The sequence below is a fragment of the Callospermophilus lateralis genome, chromosome 8, assembly GCF_048772815.1.
Source record: "Callospermophilus lateralis isolate mCalLat2 chromosome 8, mCalLat2.hap1, whole genome shotgun sequence".
Taxonomy (NCBI): domain Eukaryota; kingdom Metazoa; phylum Chordata; class Mammalia; order Rodentia; family Sciuridae; genus Callospermophilus; species Callospermophilus lateralis.
The window spans coordinates 108,197,462-108,223,072 of record NC_135312.1 but is presented as its reverse complement, the minus strand read 5'-3'; the positions used below and the strand labels follow the sequence as shown (position 1 = coordinate 108,223,072).

The following is a 25,611-nucleotide window of genomic DNA, read 5'->3' as shown; positions in this document are numbered from 1 at the left end:
CCTTGAAGATCATCATCTCACATACTTGATTAGAGCCAATCGTATGACATTGCAGATGACTCTATCAGATGTCTATTTTTTCACTGAAACACCTGGCTTCATTTTATCTTACAATGTGTAAGAAACACAAATTCTTTCAGGGAAGCCAGTGTGACGGGGTAGAGAAAGCACTTGGGAAATTTATGTATCCTCATCATCATAAGCACAAGGGATGAAGTCAAGCAGATTTGGATCTGACTTCAAATCAGTTTGGTCACTTTCTGGCTGTTTATTTTTAGGCAAATTATTAACTTCTCCGTGCTCCCATTTTCTTTCTTTTTTTTTTTTTTTTTCATTTGTCAGACAGTAATTGTGAAGATTAAAGTTTGAGGTGATTGATAGGTTAGTTGACCTAATTGGATCATTCAGCATAGTATTTAAAAACCACAACATCACCTTGTAACCCATAAATATGTAAAGCTACAATTAATAAATATATTTTTTAAAGTAAATAATATTTTTGGAGTGCATCATGGAGGAGTTCAGCAAGGGCACGGCTGTCATTTGCCTCAGAAGTAAAAACAAAGTTATACAATTGTTTGAGAGTACTAATACAGGATGAAAGTTTTGCCAGAATATGAAGAGAAGTGGGGAAAACATGAGAATGGTCAAACTATTAAAGGCTATGTCTCTCAGTGTTCCAGTACAGAGAAGAAAACACCGCATCTATTGAAAAGAGGGGGTGGGGAAAGCAAGCAATTTTACAGAAATGAAATGATGAGACATTGTCAAAAAGTTGCTTCAAAAAGTAGTTAAAAATTGCATTAAAGAAGCTTCTAGAAAAAAAATAAAATGGAAGTAGCAGTTTTGCAATGCACTTAAAAAATGAAGTGGAAAGAAAAGAGGATTGCGAGTAATGGAGAAAGAGATCTGGGATGTGAAGGCCCTTGAAGGGGATTATGTTGCCAGAAAGGGACGCCAACTCAAAGAGGATGGCTTCCTGAACTTTGTTCTCTAGTTTCCATTAGTCTTCCTCTTCAAAAAATGTCATCCATTTCATTCAGGGAAGAACATTTTGCCAGATATGCTATTTAAACATTGATTTTAGGAACATTTCCTTGATTTGAAAGTTTGCTACCAAGATTGGCAAAAATCCAAACTCTTTCTTTCTGTAGTCTTTATCATGATTTATAGGGTAGTTTTTCTTACCAAAGATAAAATGGGAAGAAGACCAGAATGTAAAACTGTACAAAACACACAATTCCTGATAATAAAATGTGTTGGCCAGAGCCACTATAGATATTTTATACTGTTTGAGAAATTTTGATTTTATACATAAAGATGTCTAAAAATTAATGTTTCTTGTTTAAAACAAGAATATTTAAAGAATGGCGAGGGAACTCTATATAATAAACTTGGTCTTATGTTTGCATGATTTTTGGCAAATGCTCCTGATTTCTGTTACCCCACAGATATACAGACATTAACCTGAAGAAAAGAAGTGGCTAAAGATAAATTCTCTTACTGCTTGCTCCCTGACAAACCACAGGACCTAAAGTAATCCTGACACATAGTTGGCACTCAGTATACATTTGTTACACAAATGAAGTGATAAAGCCCTAGAGAAATCAATTAGCAAGTAAACTCTTTTGAGTTAGCTGAGAGCTACTTGGGCCATACAATCCTGAGGTAGAAATCTTTTCAGAATCTTTTCTGAGGCTGCAGGGCATTTCAACCTGAATTCAGATCTCCAATTTCAATAATAGTGAGTAATTTGGTTTATACTCAACTGTGGAAAGATATTAACTTATTTATTATTTTTTTTAAAAAAGGAAAAACAAACAATTTAACTCCTCATTTGAATTTGGTGTGTATGTATGTATGTGTGTGTGTGTGTGTGTGTGTGTGTAGGTCCTTCTTAAACTTTCTCAGTGATTTGTTGTCAGGTTACCTCCTTAAGATATACTTTTTAGAGACTGAGCCACAACTGAAGAAAATATATCTAAAACCTGAAACAGTCTGTTTTACATAATATTTCAAGAATATGCCTCCTCTGGTAATATTTTTCTTAGAATTTAGTAAATTTCTTCTGAAACATAAAATATGCAATGATACACAATTACACGAGAAACATTTCAAAATTAGACAAATCCTACCTCATTCCTTGATTAGTTTCATGGCTAAGTAACTTTTAGCCTTCCTAAAATACTTCCCCATGTCTTCCCTACCCATTTTCCACAAAACACACTCCAATTGACTCCAACACTACATTTATCACCTGCCTGGCTTCCTGAAGAATTCATAATAGCGACTCAATAAAATATGACAGGAAAAAAAAGTGTAACATCATTTGGTAGAAATCATTGAAATGAATACAAGGACAAAACTATGGGAAAGAATGATGTACTTATTACACTACAAAATGGCTGCCAGCAAAATACATTAAGAAAATATCAGCTAATTATAATAAAATTTCTGCTAACTGCAGTTAGACTAAAAAAGTATATTCATATTCCCCATACGATAAAACACTGAATAGATTTCTTTGGAAAATAAGGGATAGGGTTCTAAGTACCTAGGAAATGTCCTTCACTGACCAGAGGCTAACAATGGATGGAACTAGGAACAGTAGGAATCCAGTTCTGCAGCATAGAGAAGCATGGGAAGAAGGCTGATTGAGAATAATTAGACATCACAGTTGGGTATCTGCAGAGATATTCTCTCCTATAATTCTGAAAACAAAACTCGAACCCAGGTATGCTACCTAGTAAGTAGGAAGAAAGGAAAAGAAAAGAGGGAAACAGTAACTGCAGATAGGTCCTGAAATTGCACACTCTTCTCCAACACAAAAATGCAGAGATTCTGAGCTCCAGAGCAAGAGTTGGCCAAGAGACTTTTCTACCACATAAAGAGGTTCTGTGTCTGTACTCTGTGACAAGACAAGACAGAAGCCATCAAACATGTGGCGCCTGAACAGGTGAAATGTTGTTAGAGTGACTGAGGAATTTAGTTTTTAATTTTGTTAATTTAAATTTAATTTTAATAATTTCAGGAATAATTTTAACTTATGCCTTATGGCCTCAAATAAATTTTGAAAAATCCTCTGAAAAGCTGGTTTTAAAAAGAAATGAAAATCAATAAAAAAGGAAAAGGGGGAAATCATGAAATGAAATTGATTTTCATGCATGCATGAGTTTGTTGGGATGAACCCCAACTGTGATGTATAACTACGAAGCTCGAATAAATGAAAAATGAAAGCAGAGTTGGGAGAACAACAACAAAAAAAGAAACCTTAAATACAGGGAAATAATTAGAGAAACTAAATTTAATTAGTATAAGAAATAGAATTGATGCTGAGGAAATAGAGTCAGAAATATAAAAATGATATTTGAGAAAACAGTAGAGGTTGTAAAAAAATATAGAAAAGTAAGTAAATAAGAAAAACACAATTTATTTGGAAGCAGATTCTATATATACATGATAAATTTCTCTTTTTCTGAAAATAGAAAAAAAATAAAGCCAAAATATGTTCAAATATATATTGTACAATATTTCTGAAACTGAGTTAAACATAAGTATGATAAATTAAATGCCAAATTATCAATTTTAAGACATGTCTTTTGAATTTGTTAAAATTTGAAAATAAAGAATTCAATGAGGGTCAAATTAGAAAAGCAAATCACATGAAATATTAGAGTGGAGGAAATGAGGATAACCTCTGAAAATTGTGAGTGTGTGTGAGCACACATGTGTGTGTCAGTGTTAGGAACTGGCCCAGGGCTTCATGCATGCCAGGTAAGCATTCTTCCATTAAGTTACACCACCAACCCCAAACTCTGAAACCTTTATCTGCAATGTTCCATGTCAGATGCTACAACCGCTACAGAATAAAAATATGGACTCCAAAATTTGTACCAGCTAAACTACTGTTTATATACATAAAGATAACCAAATGCTATTCCCAAATGAGCAAGGCTCAGTAAATATGGTACTCATTAGTATGTTTGTAAAAATCACTCGATGACAAAGTCAGTCAACAATGAGATAAATGAAGAAAAACAAATAAAATGTTTAGGAATGAGGAAGCTATAATTGATCGTAGTCAGGAAACACGTTCCAATAAAATTAAAATACCTATGGCAAAGTGAAAAACAAAAGGTCAATATTAAGAATACTAACAATGGAAGAATGATAATGACTATGTAGAAGGGGAAGTGGAGGGAGAAAATTTAAGAGCACAAACTTCTCTATTTGTCATGGAAGGAAATCATGACATACTTTCTAAATTTGATGATTTTTTTAAAAAAAATGTAACTGCTTTGGGAACTAGTGATAGATTTTTATATTCACTGCAAATATAAGAAAAACAATCAACCTAGGTAAATTTGATGCAAAAAGGTGAATTGTGAAAGAGGACTTAGTCATCTCCGGAAACTAAGAATTGGAAAACACTTCCAATTCAACTGTATGAAGAAATCAAAAGCCACATGGTATATCTGTCTTTCTCAACATTTCTTCCATGATTTTCTGTTTCTATATTTCTTCTTTCATTCCATCTCGACAATTAATTTCCACAAACTCACATAGAGCAAAAATCATGGCTTAGACCATGGTAATTTTGCATATTATTACTTTAGTCTTCAGTTCTCGTTTATTTTTCTTATCTTCCAGTACTAAAATTCTGAGTGACATATTCCATAGGTCCACTTCCAAGTCAGTTGCCCAATTTTAATTCATTCAATTATAACAGGAAGCAAGGATGAATAAAAACCTGATTTGCCCAGCTTAAGTCACATGTGTATCACTGACCCTATCAACTATGACCTGGAAGCCAGGAGAGAAGTGAGATTAGAGTGAGGGTAGAGGACTCCCGCAAGAAAAAATCTATAGGAAAAACACAAGTTTAAGTTACATTTCTCTCAAATATAATCTTCTGAGACACCACCTGTAACTTCCACCTCATGCTATAATTACTAATGTTATGCACAAGATATTTCTAGTTTATTTTGCTTCTTTCAAGGCTACTTCTGTCTAGTGGGTGGAAGTGCCTTCATACTGTGTTTGAGTTCAGGCACAGAGATAAAAACAGCCAGGCTGTTCCATAGGCTTGGGTAGCTGGGTGTTCACAAAAGAACAAATCTTTCCTGTTAACCTATGATGAACATGTACCATGAGATATCTACTTTGTTGTTTTAAGCCACTGAGATGTGATTGCATTTTGTTACTGAAGAATTATTTAACTTACTGTTATAGTTTGGACAAGTGTCCTCCCAAAGGACCATGTATTAAAGACTTGGTCCCTAGAATGGTGCTATTTATGCTAGAATGAGGTGATGAAACCTTGCAAAGGTGGGGCTTAATGGGAACTCTTAAGTTACATGCCCTTGGGGAGGTTTGTGAGACCCCAATCTCTTCTTCATCTTCTCTTCCTCTTATTCTCTCAGGGTATAAGTAGTTCTTCTCTGACACATACTGTCACCATGATGAGTCTCTCTTGCCTGAGGCCCAAAGTTATGGGACCACTCAATCTTGAACTGGAACCTTCAAAACTAGGAGCCAAAATAAACCTTTTCTCTTTGTAAGTTAATTGCCTAAGTATTTCATTACAGTGACAGAAAACTGACCAAAACCTGTTATGACTACTCATCCATCCTTTTCATTAATTAGTGTGATTCTGCAGGGCCCATCAGCTGTTAACTATATCATGGCATGCTATATTTTGCTGCTCTCTTACTCTCTGGATAGTAGAGAAATACCCTCAGCTTCTTTGATCCTTTTTCATAAGAGGTTTCCACAAGGTTGTTGAGACCCTGAAGAAAGTATAGCTTTTTTACGTTTAAGGCATATTCTCAAAAAAGGCAGATGCTGGGCCCTGGGACAGAGGATGATAAAGCACAGATTTGCAGCCATTCTTATCAGCAACTATAATCTATTCAAAAATTTTACCCTCTGTCATTTATTTTATTATGTGCTCCTACATTTATTCCTCACCTAAAAATCTTCTTTCAGAGTCCAAAATGCTCCTTAGTTGACCTTTCCCAATGATCCATTTTCTTAAACCATCAGGTTTCCCAGGGCTTTTGCTACTGTCCCTCAATGTGACAATAAATCCTAATGAAAGGAATATGACAGAGAAAATCCGCATAAACTAAATGTAAGGGGAAAGAAAGAAAGCAAAAAGTTAACCATTTATGGGGGACTCAATGGGCCAGGTGTTTTAATTAGGTTTGGGGTTTTTTTGGTTTGTTTTCATTTTTTTTTCCTTCTATGATCACAAGAACTTACAAGAACAAGGTTAAGGAGGCAAAGTTTATTTGGGACTCATGGTTTCAGAGTTCCCTGTCAACAGACAGCCAACTCCATTTCTCTGGGGTCCAGGTGAGGCAGAACATCATGGCAGAAGAATGTGGAGGAGGAAAGCATCTTAGAACATGGCAATCATGAAACAGAGAGAGTGTTCATTCACCAGGGCAAAAATGTATGTCCCCAAAGCATACATCCAGCAACCTATCTCTGCTAGTCACACTGTACCTGTGTACAGCTACCTCTAATTAGTCCATACCAGTGGATTAAGGCACTGTAATTGGGTTGAGACTCTTATAATTCATTCATTCTGCACTCTCTTGCAGTGCCTCACACATATGCTTTTGGGGGACACCTCATATCTAAACTATCACACTGAGTTCTCACTGGGGAATGATTTTGCCTTCTGGGTGATATTCTGCATGGTCTAGAGACTGTTTCATTTGTCACATCTAGACAGGTTGTGGCTACTGGCATCTAATGGGTAAATGACAGAGATGCCACTAAACATCCTGCAATGCACAAGAACTGCCCATGACAAAGAATTATCTGATCCAAAATATCTCTACTGATGATATTGGGAAAGTCTGTGCTAAAGGTTTAATTAGGAATTTTGTCTTTAATATGAATTTGTCACTTTGGATGCTGTCATAGTCCTCCTCCATAAATTAATACTATACATTTCCTGTATTTGAGATAATAATTTTGGTGTTGCAACCAACAAAGGAAATGATACAGTAAGACAAAGAAATGATACACTACTAGCTACAAATAAGCATTGTCACAATAGTCATCAAAACTCTTGGTAAAGTCTCACACTTTAAGGGTGATTTGTTACCTGATTCAAACACAGGAATATTGAATCCATCTAAGAGAAGCTATAAATTATTCCATTGTTCTCTTAAAAAAACTAAATTTGCAAGCATAATCAGAACATATTCTCACAAAGTTAGAAAGGATATCTGTATCATGATCTAGTTTTTATAAAGTACTATCAAGTTTAAAAAAAAAAAGCATTGACCTCAATTTTTAATAGTCCTGGGGGCCCAAACTGAGGATACAGAACATAATCTCTTATTCCCCGAAACAGAAGTTGAGCCAATAACATAGGGTACTTTATAAACGAAGTAATGTCTGGTGTCCTGGAACTAAAGAAACTGTTGGCACATTCTACAAAATCACAGCTGTTTCAGTCTCATTTAGTGACTGGTCCCAGTCTCTGAAGCCCATTTTGCCTTTTGAAATATAGCACAGCTAGCTATTCTGCAGCATGTGATTACAGCCACTGACAAGGGAGGTTTTCTTTATTTTTTAGCTGTGTCACAAAAGCTTTAGAAAATCTTGACAAGTGCTGTTAAGAAATACAGATTACTTTTTAGAAAGAAGATACATAGGGATTTCTTAATGTGCCCATAATTGTGCATATTTTTTATCCACAAACTAAAAACATGTTTAAATCATTAGGGTAAAAAGGTGTCCTTCCATAAAGAAAAAAAGAATTACACTAATGTAACACATGCAATGGTGTTGCAAGAAAGAATTTATGTGACTTCATTCAATGGCCATGTGCATTTTTAGATTCTGAAACAAAAGTCTGCCAACAACTCTGAATCAGACTTTTCTTACAGCAGGGCCCTATCCCAGGAGACTAAAGAGCTTAAAAAGTAGGAAAGATGCCATATTTTGACATAAGACAGCTGTGAGTAAATGGGAAAGGGGGCAAAAGGTGAAATGAGTATAGACACTCAACTCCTTTAAGAGTGATTTTTTTTTAAAGGCCACAGTAAGAAAGGGTTACATATACTTCTTTGCATAAATGTCAAGGTAGTAAACCATTGGCAAAAGTTCATGTATTTATTTAGGAAATTGTTTTATAAAAAGTGGGAACATTATGGTAATACTCAGTAAACTCCAAGCAGTAAATGAAGTAACTTCTTTTAATACTATACATTAACTTCTCCCACACTCTAAACCAATATATAAATCAGGGCAAATAAGTCAGCTGATAATTTTTTTAATAACTTAAAGCATTAATGAAAAATAAATTTGAAAGGATTCTATATTGAATAAATGGAAGTAGTTTGGGCACTAATAGCATGGGCTGCAAATGTTTAATTATCACTAAAGTGAATGATCCTTCAAATTCTACTGGTTAATAAAGTATTTTAATTAAATATTATTTGCCCAAACTTAAGTTTCCAGCTTGGTATAAAAACAAAATACATTAAGCAAAAATTTTTCTAGAGTGCATAATGAAATTTCCCATCCTCTTAACCACACTGGAAAGCAAGCATGATTAACCTGGGAAACCAAAGATCCGGGAAGAAAGATTTCCATAAATGGGTATCCACAAATCTGAGGAATCCTTGAAATTATATGGAGAATTGTATAGACAGGCTATACTTTTAATCAGCTTCTCAAAGTGAATCAGAGCTCATAAAAAGTTTAGTGCCACTGGTACAACACAGAACTTAAGTTAACGCATTTTTGACTAATCATGGTATTCATTACAAATATCTACTTTTGTCTCCCATTCCTACCATGCTGGAACACAGAGATGCACACAAGATATTAAAGTGATTAGGTCAATTTGTTTAGCCACAAAATGACTTGGAATTATCACTTTGAATAATAGTAGTCAAAAATAGACTACAGATACAGTGAAACTCCTAATCTGAGTACAAAAGAAAAAAAAACCCTAGTCTTATAATTTCTGTTGTGGTTTAGATATAAGGTGTCCCCACAAATCTCAAATGTGAAACAATGCAAGAATTTTGAGGTGAAATGATCAGATATGAAAGGTAAAGCTTAATTGATGGATTAATCCACTGATATGAATTAACTGGGTGGTAACCCAAGGCAGGTAGGGTTTGACTGGAAGAAGTAGGTCACAGGGGGGTTAATATTTTATCCTTGGCAAACAGAGCTCTCTCTTTCTTTCTCTCAATCTTCTTCCTCATTACTAAGTTCTGAGTTGCTTTCCTCCTCCACACCTTTCCACCTTGATGTATTTCCTCACCTTAGGCCCAGAACTGTGGAGTCAACTGACCATGCACTGAACCTCTGAAACCACAAGGCAAAATAAACTTATCCACCTCTAAATTGTTCTTGTCATATCTCTTGGTCTCAGTAATGAGAAACAGACTAAAACAGAAATTGGTACCAGGAGTGGGACCATTGCTATGACTAACCTGACCATGTGGTTCAAAAACCTTGGGACCTGATTTGTGGAGATATGAATTGTGACAAGTTTAGAGATGTAAGCTGTAAAAGCTTTAGATTGTTATAAGAAAAGCTTAATGTGTGATTCAAGTGGGGGTTCAAAAACCTGAATGCCAATGCGGGTAGGACTGTGGATAGTAAAGACTGGGCTCATGAAGTTTCAGATAAGAAAGAGGAATCTATTGGAAATTGGACTAAAGGCCATTTATGTTTCATTCTGGTAAAGAATTTGTCTACATTTTTTTTCCCATGTCCTGAGACTTTCTGTGTGACTGAATTTAAAGGTGATGAACTAATTGACCTGGCAGAGGAAATTTCAGGGCAGTACAGCATTCACACCATGACTTGTATATTGCTGGCAGCTCCTCGTCAAGTTTACTGTGATAATCAGGAGCAAAAAAGCAGAGTAGAAGGATTTGAAAAACTTGAAGTTTGATCGGAAAAAAATGCAAGTAAAACTGGAGCTAAATAGCTGTGGTTGTTGAAGAAATTACAGTCAATAAAAATGCTAAGTACTTTACCAAGAAACAATAGGAAAGATGGCTTGAAGGCACCTGAGAAATTGGTAAGACCTTATCCATCTTAGGCTAAGAGTATAAAAGTAAAAATTCCTTTAAGAATTTGAACACCCTACACAGGGACCCAGGAAGTTATTTACCTGGTTGCCCAGGTACTTAGAGGCTGCTGAGTCATAGTCCCAGGAGACTTGGATATAGCTCAATATGATGACAGATCTTAATATCAACCAAGTAGTCTTGGTTCTATAGGAATGCAAAGTTATAAAGTTGGGGTTATGGAGGCTTTCACCTCTCTCTCTCTCTCTCTCTCTCTCTCTCTCTCTCTCTCTCTCTCTCTCTCTCTCTCTGCATTTTGGTTGTCATGTTCTGAATTGCTTTCCTCTACCATGCCCTTCCACCATGATATTCTTCCTTACCTTGGACCCAGAGCTATGCAGTCTGCCAACAGTGACTAAAACCTGACTTAAGCAATTTCTATTCCTGGACATTCCTCAAAAGAATTGCTTTCCTATACTTTTGCCATTTGTAACTTAAAACCTAATTACAGGTCTTATCTGATGGTTACTGTATTAAAACTTTCCTGGTTCATTTGAAAATCTGTACTGTCTACCATAAAACGTGGAAGATGTTCAGTCAACTAGGCAATATGATTTTCACAAGTTTCAAAGAATGGGTAGCTTCCTTATTTCATTCTCAGCAGGTTCCCAAAAATATAGCCTAAATTTATCACTACTTGTGAGTGTATATTTGTAATACCCTTATGCTTGAAGTTAGAATTTTTTATTTTGTTTTGGTAGATAATGAAATCTCTGAGAAAGTTTTGGTGTTCTAACTTTCTATGTCATTTCCAGCACTGTGTATTCTAGGTCAACATCTGTATAAATTGGGGAAAGTCACTTTGACATATTATGCCTCTGTATACACCCACCCACCCCACCCCCCCCCACACACACACATACACACACACCAAGAGAAAGTATAATGATCATTAATGATGATATCAAATATATCGACACAAAAATATTATTCAGTACAGGTCTTGATTGTTCAATCATTTCTTTATTCATGGGTAAGGGTAACAAAGATTCTTCTATATTCAGCTTTTGAAAATTAACCCATCTACAGAAAAGAAAATGAACCCACTTACCAAAAATATCTTTACTATCTAATGTTTTATTACAGATTTTTAAGCTACATATTTACTTTCTTATCAGTTTAAAGAAATGTCTTATAGAGTAAGTTTTTGCATGTCTTCCATGGTAAATTATTCTATTTTAAATTTGTTATAGTGTTATAAATAAACCACATAATTGCTTATGAGGACCAAATTACAGCATAATCTGAGTGCATCTGAAATGCACAAAGTGTTCTCATTGTTTCAATTAGAGAAAAGAAGAAAGTTACCTATTAGAATTAACAGCTTAGCCTTTAGCTATCCATTATTCAAAAATAATACATCATGAATTATTCACTGATTATAAAGCACAATACACTGTTAAAATTCTAATGTTGCTAAAATAAATGTGTTCTTGGACCTTTCATTTTGTATTAGATATTTTGGAATAACTAAAGGCAAATACAGTCAGGTTCACATATGGGAGGAAAGCAGCAGTGTAGCTTGAGACCACATTAAAGATAGATTCTAAGGAGCCTGGAATTCATACCATCAATATCACAAATTTAGGTTAAGATGGTAAATTATATTTTTAAAAACCTTATTTGCAGATATTTCACTTTGATAAGACTAGGTATAAGACAACTTGAAAAAAAAAAGTTATTTCACATCAATGTCTCCAAACTTGTGTTAGGCTAATTCTTCTATTAAGAGGATGATTTATGAGAGAAGATTTATAGACAGCAGGGTCAGAACAGAGTGAGAACTCAATGGACCAACAAGTACTATGAATTTGTGGGAACAGAGAGAGGTACTCCCTCTGCTGTATGGGGAAAATCAGAGAAGAATTATCCAAGATCAACTTTCAGAGGATAGATACAGCAAATAAGGATGCTAAGGGTACTACTTGAAGATGAGCCTAAACAAGTTATAAATTGGTAGTCAAATGATCCCTCTCTCCTTGGTCCATCTTCTCTTTGTGCTTAACATCCTATTTTGATAATTTACTCTATAGATTTTTATAAATTAAAATCTATACATATGTTCTTCTTTTAAAATACAGCCTATAATCTAATATCTTTAATGGTTTTAATTCACAATGATATTGAATTATCCTTGATGAGAGTACAGAAAACGTCCTGTATGTTAGAATAACAGAACTGAGAAAAGAGACAATAGAATTTATTGTAAACATTCATAATTTGTATATTGAAATATTTGGGGAAAGAAAAACCCCATAAACCAACTTTTAGTATTAATTTTATTTGCTTTTTTTTTGGCTTTGTCTTCTGATTTTGTTTGTTTGTTTGTTTTTGCCATTGTGGGATAGAACCCAAGGCAAGGGCTGTACCACTGAACTATATCCCAGTCAGTAAATCAGTTTTTACGTAAGGAGCAGGATGGGGAGAGTGGGAGGGAAATGATGATTTGTTCTAGATTTGAAGCCTCTTTATGAGTACCTATGATACAAGATGATCTTGGGTAACTTCCAGGAACATGAAGACCCAACAGATGGATACAATTATGTCAAAGTCCTTCCAAACTGATTACAGAGTTCACAGAGGAAGTTTGGGGTAATTATTTGTGGGTTAATATTGTCCAAATTCATTGTTTTAGTTGTGGTTATGTGTTCTCATTGAGAAGAACTGATCAGAGTAAAGTTTTAATTTATTTTGCTTGTACTTCTCATATTGAAATAAAATAGACAATAAATTTAAACTCACGCTGTATTTAGACCTATTGTCACTATCTGGGCAACATCAATTAAATCAGATTAAATATAATTGCATAGAACAAAACCATTATTATTAATAAAATATACAGAAATTATATCCATGGTAAAATGACAAAGTTTTTTAAAGTATTCATTGAAAAAATACTAAGTGTATTTTCAAATAGGTAACATCAGACTCTAGAATTGTTTAATTTCTGAAACACTAAACATAAATTGGGTCAAAACTGAGAAAGCAAAGGTAACCAACATATGACACTGTCAGATATGGATGTTTCCATACTGAAAACAAAGTAAGTTTTTTAAAAAATCAATAGAATGTTATTCTTACTGCTCAAAGATGGCTGATTATTTAGATACTATAGAAAATATACTGGTGGTTTTGGAATTCATCCCTCAATTCTATTTAGAATACATTTAGAGCCTCCTCTGCTTTCACAGATCATGTGCCTCAATTTCCCAATGTAGAATTGCCTCTGGGCAGTGCCAGGATTGTCATCTATCAGAGACAGAATAACCTCAAGAACCATTCCCATTAATAGTTGGTCAGATAAGTCAAATGGCATAAAATATATTTTATTAAAGGAGTCAGTATCTCTGGTTTACACTGCTCTGTTAAGTGACATGACATATGCTTTTACAAATTAGTTGGAATAATAATTAGAACTCTCCCATAGCCAGATGTTGAGACACACATGCCATGTTAGACAAAAATATAAATGAATATTTTTGAGCTGTATGCATTTTTAAACCATTTAATGTCTGCATATAGTGCTCAGGTTAAATTAATTTTATGTTTTTATATTGAGATATACAGTCTCATTCCTAGGAGGACTTGAGGTTGATGTACTTGACTTCAAAACAGACAAAAATGCATGAGCATATTCAGCACTGTAGACAGAAGACCCTTATGTCATTCATTCATAGGTAATACTTTAACCCCATGTGCATTGATGTAAGTGATAAGAATTTTGGCTCTCTGTTCTATTACATCAATAAGCTTTTCGATTCCTTGTCTACCACCTTGACTTTCCCAGTAAACCTTATCAAGAAACAGAGACTGAAGGAGTTTCTGCCGTAAATGCTGGCTCTTCAGAACAGAAACTGCAGATTCTGGAAACCTGAAAAGACAACGTGATATTTCATCCTTAGTAATTGCTTAGAAATATGAGTCCTTTCCCAACTGCCCTGCCATTCATTCATCCCGCATAGATCACATAATTAAATGATACCTTGAGAACCAAAACATTTTTGTCACTGCCAAGATGACACTTCTCTTAATAATAATATAGTAGAAGCATGTGTTTCGAATGAACTGAATTTCCTAACCCATTGAGAACCTGACATACTAATGTCTTATTTAAGGTTATTTGTATGTAGGCAAAGAGTGGCACAGAATTAGGTTTCCTTGAGACAAGCAAAAATACTTTCTTCAGTCTTGAGCTCCATTTCATCAGCATCCTCAACAAGTGACAAGGTGGGATTTTATGTCTGAAAATGTGAGAAGCAAAGTGCTGACAGTTTCAGTAAAGTGTTCTCAAAGAGTAGAAGTTATACAACTGAGAGAGGAAAATTTCTCATTTTACTATGTACATTTGGGATTACTGGGAGCAATATATTTAGTGGAGTGTTAAAGTTGGACACAGTTTTGATCTAGAATGTCCCCTAAGAGACCCATATGTTAAGAGCTTGGTCCTCAGGGTAGTACTATTGGGAGATAATAAAACCTTTAAAAGGTGGGCCTAGTGGGAGGTTTTAGATTGCTACCTTGAAGGAGATAGTGGGGTCCTGCCCGCTTCCTTTTCCTCTCTCTTGAGGTAGATGGGACTGCTCTTCCATGCACTCCCACCATGATATACTGGGCTACCACAGACCCAAAACAACAGAGCCAATTGGTTATCTATTGAAAGCTACAAAACTATACACCAAAAGAAAATTTTCATTTTAATAAATTGATTATCTCTGGTATTTGCTACCATAATGGAAAACTGACTTGCACAAATGTTTTTCAAATAAATTTAGTGACACAAGTTTTAGAGCCAAGTCACTGCATAAGACATCTCTCTGGGTAAACCTAAGGCCAGCTTGGAAGGGTTTTTGTTGCATTACCTTAAGAGGGTACAAAATCCCATTTGGTCTTTCCCAGCTTTCACTAAAATGTTGACAAAAGTATTATAAAATATTAGGGTTAATAGTTAATTTTAAAATAAATTCAGTTGTACCTTTAAAACTATAGCAAGAATATTTACTCGCTTAAAGAGTACACGCTGCCAGAAATTTCAGACCTTCTAAGCACCTCTTCCATTTTTTCTTTTTAATATCAGAGATTGAACTCAGGGCACTTAACCACTGAGCCACATCCTCAGCCCTTTCCTTTTCTTACTAAATTTCTGGGGCTGACTTTGAATTGGCGATACTCCTGCCTCATGTGCTGGGATTTCAGGCATATACCACCATGCCTGGTCACCTCTTTTTGATGAGTCACAGGAGGAATGGCACATGGGAAGTATGGATGCAAGGGATCTACGGGCTCTAGCCATTCTGATCCTACCTGAAAACCAAAGGCCACAGAGCTAAGCATGCTTAATAATTCTGAGACATGTGGAATGAATGAAATAATGCTTACAAGATGCTCTGAGTTTCCTGAGACATTTATTATATGATCTAGTGGACTACAATATTAATTGAGTAGCCTTTTTACTCTATGAAGTATTAATAATCCATTTATAAATTCTATAGTCCTTCAACTAATTTAGTTGTGGCAGAATATATGAGATAAAACTGTTAAAACCATAAGTCTCTTTAGTGACTAATCCTCTTCATAAAGGAAAACAAAAATATCACTGGTCTTTGCATTACACTGATTAACAGGAATATTCAATGCATAAATCTGGAATTAGTGAAGTCTTCATTTAACTTCTCAATGCGTGAATTATATTTCAAAGATTTAGCTTTAAACCCAGTGCTCCTCACAATACACTTGAAGTTAAATTTTCTCTGAAAAAAACAAATAAGACTATTATATCTACATGAATGTTTGAAGTGGATGGAGTATATTCTGCAGGAACTTTTAATTCTGAGAAGAAATTTCAGGTCCTGTAATATCAATTAAGTAAGTGATGTCTTAGGAATGTAAATTTTCCTATACATAAAATTTCCTTAGTTTAGACACTCAAAGAATAGAATCTGTCATATATTCTACCTTCAATACAAAAACGGAACATGAAGCTGGGCAAGGTGTCCCATGCCTGTGATCCCAGAAGCTCAGGAGGCTGAGGCAGGAGGATCGCAAGTTCAAAGTCAGCCTCAGCAACTTAGCGAGGTCCTAGCCAAATTAGCAAGACCCTGTTTCAAAATATAAAATTTTAAAAAGGCTGGGAATGTGGTTCCATGGTTAAGTGCCCCTGAGTTCATATCCTGGTGTAAAAAAAAAATAAAAAATAAAATAACTTGAAGAACAAGTATCAATAGTCAATAGGATAGGTAACATGGCAAAACCTCATGAAATTGGTCTCACAAAACTCACTTTTTAATCTTTAAAGTATATAAAATTCACATTACCTAAGTATTAGAGTTCAGGAAGAATAATCAAAATATGCTTCAGAGTATTACAAACAAGAAATTTTAGGTGTTTTTGTTTTGTTTTATTTCGGCTTTTGCTTTCTGCAGTGCGGGTGATTGAACCCAGGGTCTCATGTATGGTAGGCAAGCTCTCTATCAGTGAGCTCCATTTAACCTTTATTGAGAAAAGTAATAGTAACCAAGCATGAACACCACATATTATTACAAGAAAAAAATATTGGGCTTGGATTTGGAAGAACTGAGTTTTAACTTCAACTATATTCTTTTTTTTTTTTTTAGGTGATATCTCACTGTGACCCAGGCTGGCCTCAAACTTAATATCCTCCTGCCTCCACATCTAGAATAGCTGGGATTCAGTCATGTGCCACTTTGACAGGTTTAACTCAATTTTAGACTTGCTGGTATGCTTTCCAGCAGTCACTTAACTTCACAGAATTACTATTGTACTAAAGTATCATTGTACTTGTAAGTCTCCAACTTACCTCAGTGTCCTAGTCAATCTGATTTTAGACCAAGGTAGGAAGCAAAGAGAAGATGGTTCTCTTTGAAATCTCTCATCACCTTGAAATATAGTCAGTTTCCATGCTAGGGTTGAATAGCTCAAACTTTATAGCTGGTTCCTGCCACTATTAAGTGTGTCAATTCCTTGTTTTCAAATAAATGTAAGATCAAGTATTCCATAAGCGCCCATCATGTTGTTACTTACAATGAATAGTGCATAATAACTGTAGAAAATAATGGGTCTTATTGTGACATTTTCACACGTGTGTATTATATGCTTTGCTTATACCCACCTTCCTATTGTATTTTAACTTTAACTTCTGCAAAGCAGAATTCATTTTCTCTAGTTCCACATATGTCCCCACTCTACCCTGCATTCTTTCTAAGTCCTGCCAAATGTCACCAGATTTTTGAGGGCTTGGTCATTCCTGAGTATAGCTATACTTGTTCCCTTATCTGGTTCTCATCAGCCCTCCCTTTTAGATGTCAAACACTTTCCTCCAAAATCTTTGTCTATTTAAAGGATTTTCAAGTGTCTCCAAAACCGTCCTACCTGATCAAAGCCAGCATTAGCAATTTAGCAAGGCCCTGATCAACTTAGCAAGACCCTGTCTCAAAATCAAAAATAAAAAGGACTGGGGAGGTTGCTCAGTGGTTAAGCACCCCTGGGTTTAATCCCTGGTACCAACTCCCCCTACCCCAAAAAAAGCTTCCTACCTAAACTTAAGTATCCAGCTGTCCCTTGGATATTGTACCTTACACACCAGATTGGCTTTAATTTTACACAGCCTTCATAAAACTCACTTGAGTTTATTATGAATCTGGACATCCTGCCATGGCAATAGCTGCATATCTGTTAGTTCCCACCATGTCCTATTCCATGCCCTAATAACACAGCCTCTGCCACCTGCTTATTCCTCCTTGGCCATTTCTTATTCCAGGCATCCTGCAGTCTCCCAACTTAACCCATGTGGGTTTTCATAATGAGGACCAAGCAACACAACCGTGCAGGTTGTTAATTGATGCCCCAATGCACTCTAGACATCCGTCCTTTCTCCACATCACCACTCCCAGATTCACATTCACAGTTCCTTTCAAGGGTTAAAGCTATCAGACATACGGTGTGAGTTTTCTCATAACCTTACTACTTACTTAACATAAATGCCACATCCAGAGGATGTTATTCCCACAAAAAAAACTTACTCTTTGATGCCTTCTAACAATTTGAAGTTTAAGTTATCTTCACTTCTGTCGAAGAAACCCTTATTGTCTATAAAGACCAAATGCCTCGGGTCATGCTTTCGCTGGATAATGTGTGCTAGAGTCGCAGAATTTTGGTCATCACAATTTGGCCTCAATCCATTCTGTACACAGGCATCTTCCTTGCGTGGTCTGAATCCACAACAATTTGTATCTAAGCGATTATAAATCTGAAAATGGAAAACAGAAACAAAATCCAAGAAGCTGAGTAAGAAATAAAATAAAACTTGGGAAAGTCAGAAGATTTCCATAGAGCTGGTGCTGTCTGAATAGCTGACCTGCCAGAATCCTTCAATTAAAGACAACTGTCAGAATAAGTCCAGGGTTCACAGCCTTCTGACTCATCCATGGCTGTAAGCATTTCCAGCTTCTGCTAATAGCTCCAGAGTCAGATCATCCAAGTTAGGCATCTCCACCCTGAGTATTCAAAGTTCCCACTGACATCACATGTAGACTTATGGCCAGCAGGATTTTGACTCTATTCAGAAAAGACAAGACACTATTGTACTTTTTACTTATCCAGGAGGTAACATCTTGCTTTCTTCCTCAGGTAGGATTATTCAAAATCTCACTGACCTAAAAGTGTATTGCACTGGACTTCAGTATTTCAGTAGCTAATCTGAAATAATTTAGAAGAAACCTATTGGAAAGATCTTAGGCCCAATAATGAAAACTAAAACCATTACCTATATGGTGGTAGATTCTGAATAAGTGAGCAATAATAAAAACTATTAAAATACTTTGAGTTTTAGGAACTGCCACCTTTCAGAAGAGGATAAACAGATTAATTAGAAAACTGTGTAATTCCATTTGGGGAATGAAAAGAAAAATAAATCTTTATGAATCAGGGTAAAATAAACCTACAAATTAAGGAAATTTAAAGTCAATTCTCTGCTCTCACACTTAGCTCCACAATCTTGTACAGATTCCTCTATATACTATCTCTCCATTTAATTGTTGTATAAAGGAAATGGTACAATCTTCATTGCATAGTTGGTAGGAAGATTAATGAAAATGTTGTATACCTTCCAACCCTGATGCAAGCATCTAGGAGATACCTGCTGTAGTTTGGACTCTGAGTGGCCTCAAAGACTCATGTGTCAATGACTTAGTCCCCAGTATGGCACTATTGGGAGGAGGTAGAACCTTTAGGAGATGGGCCTAGTGGAGGTCTTAGGTCAATAAGGGTGGACACTTAAAGGGGATATTGGGACTCCAGACCCTTCCTCGCCATGCAATATCCACGCGGTACTGCTTTACCATAACCCCAAAAGCAAAAGACCAACTGGCCATGGACTAGAAATTCCAAACCTGTGAGTCCAAATAAACGTTTTCTCTTATAAGCTTCAGGTATTTGTTACAGTATTGGAAATCTGACTAAAGCAAACCTGGAAAAAAAATTGAAACTCTGCTATTGTTGAAGCACCCATAGATAACAAGATTCCAAAATAAAAGGCAATACATCCATCTTATAAGAAGAACTGAACCTCAGAGAGGTTAAGTAACCTGCCCAGGGTAGAATATTAGTAAGTAACAGAGTTAGGCTATAGGCACAGATCTGTTTGTTTCCAAAATGCCACAATTTTCCCCTAGCACATTCTATTGAATGTTTGAGACCAAAGATTGTATCTATGCTCATAATTCAAAAGATGTCTAGACACAGACACTGACACTTTTATTCTTTGGATATTTAATTCCCATGCTTCTCTCCTCTTTCTTTGTTTTTGCAGCTCCCATGGGGCTGGCTCCTGTGGGAGGCCAGCTACTTAGAAAGTGACACAGAAATAGAGTGCCAAAATTTAGCCTACTTTGGAATGATCTTACATTAAAACTCAATAATCAAGGATTGAACATCTACTACAGCTCATCAGTGGACAGGACAACAAGGCCAAAGTTCCCTGTGGCCAGCACCTCCTCACCTTCATACTTTTCAAAGAAAATGAAGTGGTCATTTACCTTTCCCTTGCTACCACAGCAAACTGCAAAAATGGGACAAATGACCTTCCTCTCTGTTTTCTGAATGTAAATAAACTTTGTATCAAATTTCATGCTTTGAAGAGCAGGGACTGGAGGAGAAGCTATTATAGCCCAATTTTCTACAAAGCTTAAGTAAAGCTTATCATATATGGCAGCGGTGGTCAATGAGCAAATGAGCATTTGTCAGCTTAGAGGGTACATCGCTTGTTTAGAAGTAATAAGAGATTGTTTCTAAGCAGCTCATCTATAGGGCCATAAACCTAACCAAAAGGTCACAGTTGCTGTTCTCAAAGGATGGCACTTGATAAAAAATTCATTTACATCTAAAAAACAGAGAAAGGTCATTTGCCCAGTTTTTGAAGTTTGCAAAATTAAATAACCACTCCAGGGAACAATAAGTCACCACCATTGATTAAAGTGCATTTGTTTGACATGAGCCTACTACACAGGGTGAGCCAGGGTTTCCCAAGAAAATCACTATAGGTTAGAAGAGCATATGGAATGAAAAACAAAAGCATAAATTTAAAACTATTAGGAAAATTTATTTAGCCTCTTATCCTCAAATGATTCATTCATTTCATGTAGTACCATGGCTTTTCAATAAAAGAGAAATCAAATTATAAAAGAGACTGCACCTGATTGACAACTATTTAAGGTCAGGAAGAACATAAAAAATAACTTTTCTAAAAGCAACTTCTTACCCAATTCTGCCTTTTTAAATAAACATTAATAATCATTACCAAAGAATCTTTATAAAATTTTTCCATCACCATATGTTTATGTTCAATTACATTTGACATCTGTAAATGAAGAAAAATATCTTTTAAAATTTTGATCAAAACAACAAGATCTATTACATTAAATGTATGGGCTTAGAATTTAACTCTTAAGGGCAAAATCTGCCAAATTTTTTACAACAGCTCTGAACCCTAATTTCCTTTATCGTTGATTTAATGGTGGTGGAGAAAGGAGTAGGACACATAGCTAATTTGTATTGTTTCTACAAAAAAAGCTCTGTTAGTCCATTTTTCAACACTATGACAAATACCAGGAATAATCAATTTATAAAAATAAAAGGTTTATTTGGGTTCATAGTTTTAGAGGTTTTAGTCCATTGTCTGTTGAACCTACTGCTTTGAGCCTGGGGTGGCATATTATAGCAAGAGAATATGGTAAAGCAAAACCACTCTCCTCAGGGCCAGGAAGCAAAAGAGAGAAAGAAGAAGTAACTGAGTCCTAATATCCCCTTCAATGGCACAACCCCAATGACCTAAATTCCCACCACTAGGGCCCATCTCCTAAAGGTTTCACCACTTTCCAAAAGTACCAAGCTGAGGACCAACCCTTCAACATATGGGTCTTTATGGAGTATTTCAGGCCCAAACTAGCAAAAGCTATGTATAGTAAATATATTGATGTTAAACAATGGCCTTAGCATTTAGGTCCTAACCTTTAATAATTTTATAAATGCTGTAAATTTCTAATTTTGAACTACATGAAAATATTAAAAGTTAGCAGTGGAAAAGACTGATGTCAGGTTTTTATTTATTTTTTATTTTTTGCTTCACCAACATTACATTGTTTCCTACAGTATGTTGTAAAGTTCTTTCTGTGATCTACTTTTGAATCACTCATCTGTGATGATTTTACCATTTGTCTGGCCAACTGTTGTGACATTCATGTCTAAGAGACATTATCATTAAAAATGAGTTCGTGTGTTCAGCTCAACTTCTCTTCTGCAAAATGTTAATGCTCACATGTTGAGAGAGTGTGTGTGTGTGTGTGTGTGTGTGTGCACACGCGTGCGCGCATGTGTGCACGTGGAGAGATATAGAATAAGACTGTGAGGTCTCAAATAATCTTACTTTGTTTATCTTATCCTCCAACTGTACTAAATTATGTCTTTGTATTATTGCCATGGTCTAGCAAGGGGCTTGTCTGCCTCTTAAATCATGCTAACTCTTCTTAGAATTTTTAATAGTCTTCCTCTGAATTCCTGTTCAATACACCAGAAATGTATTCACCACAAAACTATAATCCACTTCCTTAAATTCAGTGCCATTTTGGTTGGCAGTTGTTTAAGCTATATACTGAAAATATCCCTGCTTCCATTTAAGATGGCTTACCTATTTTTTAAAGCCTAATAAAGCACATCCTACATAGCTATGAATCTATAATATGGTTTTAATATACTTGTTTAGTGCACACATTAAAACAATCATTTCATCTAATTATTACAAGAGTAAGCACTGTAGTTCATATCTTTGTGCCTCTGTTATCTGTTAATTATCCTACAAAGAAGGAAATTTGGGTATAAATTGTCACTTAAGCAATTGTGAATTTTAGTCACCAGCATGGCAGTACTTGAATTTACATCTTATTCTTTAAAACAAATAAATATTTTTGCAAAATTGCTTTTCCACATCTGAAGAAGACTGCCAATCACAATTTTCCAGAAAATCATTCTTTTCTATTTTAGTAAAATGTATCTTTTCAGTGTTTCTCTAGCTAAAATTATACTTATAAAAATCCAGGTATTCCAGCCAATTGGGGTGGAGGAGCCCAGTGGAATATATTTCCTTCTGAAATTTATTTTTCTTAATCCAATTTTCCTTTGGTAGTCCCAGTTTTGCCTATAGGAAAAAAGTATCTTATAAGTGATTCATGATTTTCTTGTAGTGTCTAAATGAAGGCACCCATGCTCTAAGGAGTTGGCTCAACAAGATCCATTAGAAATCTGTAGAAACGATATCTTTCAAACTATATGCACACCACCTATTCTAGCTGTGTTTTCAAAAATCAGTCAATCAAGTAATTGGGTTAGTTTCTTTATAGCTTCTTTTTCCTCAAGACAATGTGATTAAACAAGTAACTTCAGGCAATGCCTGAATAAAGGTAATAAAATATATTAGCTCTTCACTTTGTGGCCATCACCAAAATAGCAACAACCAAAATAAAGTTCAATGGCTTTGTGACTTATGAAAAAAGCAAGAGCCAAAGGAGACATTTCAATATACCTCCTAACACTTGCAGGAAGATAGATCTTCCCCCTTGTCCGAAGAGCTGAAGCAGAAGTACAAGGCTTCATCCTTGCCCATCTGAAAGGATGGTAAAGTTCACGTTGTTGGAGGACACTATAAAGGTCAGCAGATTGGCAAGTAGTCCGGGTTTACAGGAAGAAATATGGCATGAATATTGAATAGGTGTAGTGGGAAAAGGTTAATGGTACAGCCATCCATGTGTGCATTCATCCCAGCAAGGTGGTTGTCACCAGGCTAAAACTGGACAAAGATGCAAGAAGATCTTTTAATGGAAAGCCAAATCTCACCAAACAGGAAAGGGAAAGAGCAGATATAAGGAAGAAACCATTGAGATGAGTATGAATAAATGCATCTTATATACAACTTTCAATTAAAAACTACTCAAATGAAAAGAAAATATACTGACTGTGCCATTAATATTAATAATGAAAAATATAGTGGCCATATATCAAGTGCTGAGTATGCACAGAAACCATATACTTAAAGCATCATGTGTATTGTTTCTTTTAATCTTCATTGTAACCTTGAGAAATAGGTCCTATATACAGTCCCATTTGATAAACGAGGAAACTAAGGTGCAAAGAGGCTAGTTGACTTCCCCAAGAACTCTCAACTCTTAAAGGACAGAACTCAGGATTCAAACCTAGATGCACAGGACTTTGAGGCATGTATTTATCCATCCTGACTATAACTCCCAATTAGAGTCTTCCAGCAATACTGCCAAAAAAGCAAGTACATTTGTACTGAATGTTAAATGATACTGCATTCAGTAAATATGATTGTATGGGGTTTAGTAGAAACACAAAGAACTTCAGTGTGGGAGTTCAAGGAAAAACTCAGGAAGGACAGGTTTACAGTTGAGCATTAAGTATTAGCTAGAAAACAGGTAAAAGCATAAAGGTATTTAATCTCTAGACAGAGTATGTTAGACCAATGCTTCTCCATGTGAACTATTAATTTGTTTTAACAAATTAATCAGTAAAAATTAGAGCAATGAGGCCAGGTGCAGTGGTGCAAGTCTGTAATCCCAGTGGCTCAGGAGACTGAGGCAGGAGAATCGTAAGTTCAAAGCCAGCCTCAGCAAAAAGCAAGGAGCTAAGCAACTCACTGAGTCCCTGTCTCTAAATAAAATACAAAATAGGGCTGGTGATGTGCCTCAGTGGTAGAGTATCCCTGAGTTCAATCCCTAGTACAAAAAAAAAAAAATAGAGAAATAAAATCTTCAACAATACAAAATACTAAAAAAAAAAAAAATAGACTCAGTCAACAAAAATTGTTCTACCAAATTAGTATTGAAGTTTCTGAATGCTTACTTGCAATATGAGTATTTATCTTATCCTGGACTGGTGTGAAGTGGCATGCATCCTTGGATCACACTTTGTACAGCACAGCATAAGACTAACGGTGCCAGGAGTAAGGGACGTGAAGGCAGGCAGGCAGAGCAAAAGATGATTGTGAGCATTGTGCCCAAAAGAAAAATTTAACTATAGTTATATCTGCAAGTTTTCTCATTTTCTCCTATAGAACTGGAAGAAAAGGAGACGGCAAGGGAGTGGGAGTCAGGTGAAAACATTTTAAAAAATGACAACTAAAGCAGAACATACTTGGAAGATGAAGACAGAAGAAAATGAGGATGTTCTTGTTAACAGCAAATTTCCATTATCGAAATGTTTTTCATTATGTTGGTTAAAATTAGCTAAACTTGTATATTTTTTGTGCCTGTGTTTTCCTGTGCCTCCTTAAGGTCTGAGTGAGTGTATATACATGGGAGTTTACGTAAGTAGGTGTATTTCCAGTTTGCTAAGTCAGTATATTAAGATTCTACACATTTCTTTTCCCAATTTGTTTTTACTATTAAAAATTGCACCTTCAGAGCACAATTCCCAACACCAAACTATGGAATCAGCCTAGGTGTCCATCAATGGATGAATCGATAATGAAAATCTGGTATATATACACAATGGAAAATATTCAGTCACAAAGAAAAATGAAATTATGGCAGTTGCAGAAAAACAGATGGAATGAGAGGGCTGGTTAAGCAAAATAAGTTAAACTCAGAAAGTTAAGGGTGGCATTTTTCTCTCATAGGCAAAAGCTAGAGAGGAAAAAGGAAAACAAAGGTGGGGATGGATCTTCTAAAACTCAAAGGGAGATCAGTAGGGAGAGGGACCAAGAGGTGGGAGACAGGGAGAAGAGGAGAAATGTTGGGGAGTCATATTGGCAAAGTTATATTGTTATATTGTGCATATATGAATATCTTAAAAATGCCATCAATATGTACAACTATAATGCATCAGTCAAAAGATGAGGAAATTTAAAAAAGTAAAATTCATTATAAAATATGTTAAACATTTACCTGAAAAAAATTAAACCTTCAGAAAG

General features: G+C 35.5%; 1 protein-coding gene and 1 pseudogene across 3 annotated transcripts in view; one reads left to right on the top strand and one right to left on the bottom strand.

Moving 5' to 3' along the window:
• Positions 1–11,061: 11,061 nt before the first annotated feature.
• The window catches only part of Gask1b (golgi associated kinase 1B), a 64,924-nt gene continuing 50,374 nt past the window's right edge, over positions 11,062–25,611 (bottom strand). For all 3 annotated transcript variants that reach the window (XM_076863886.2, XM_076863888.2, XM_076863887.2), the window contains exons 4-5: positions 18,155–18,381; positions 11,062–13,989 (exon numbers count right to left, since the gene is read on the bottom strand). In XM_076863886.2, the coding sequence (XP_076720001.2) occupies positions 13,782–13,989; positions 18,155–18,381 (435 nt within the window). In that variant the 3' untranslated portion in view covers positions 11,062–13,781. The remainder of the gene's footprint in view (positions 13,990–18,154; positions 18,382–25,611) is intronic.
• Positions 19,444–24,821, top strand: LOC143406401 (large ribosomal subunit protein uL24 pseudogene; annotated as a pseudogene).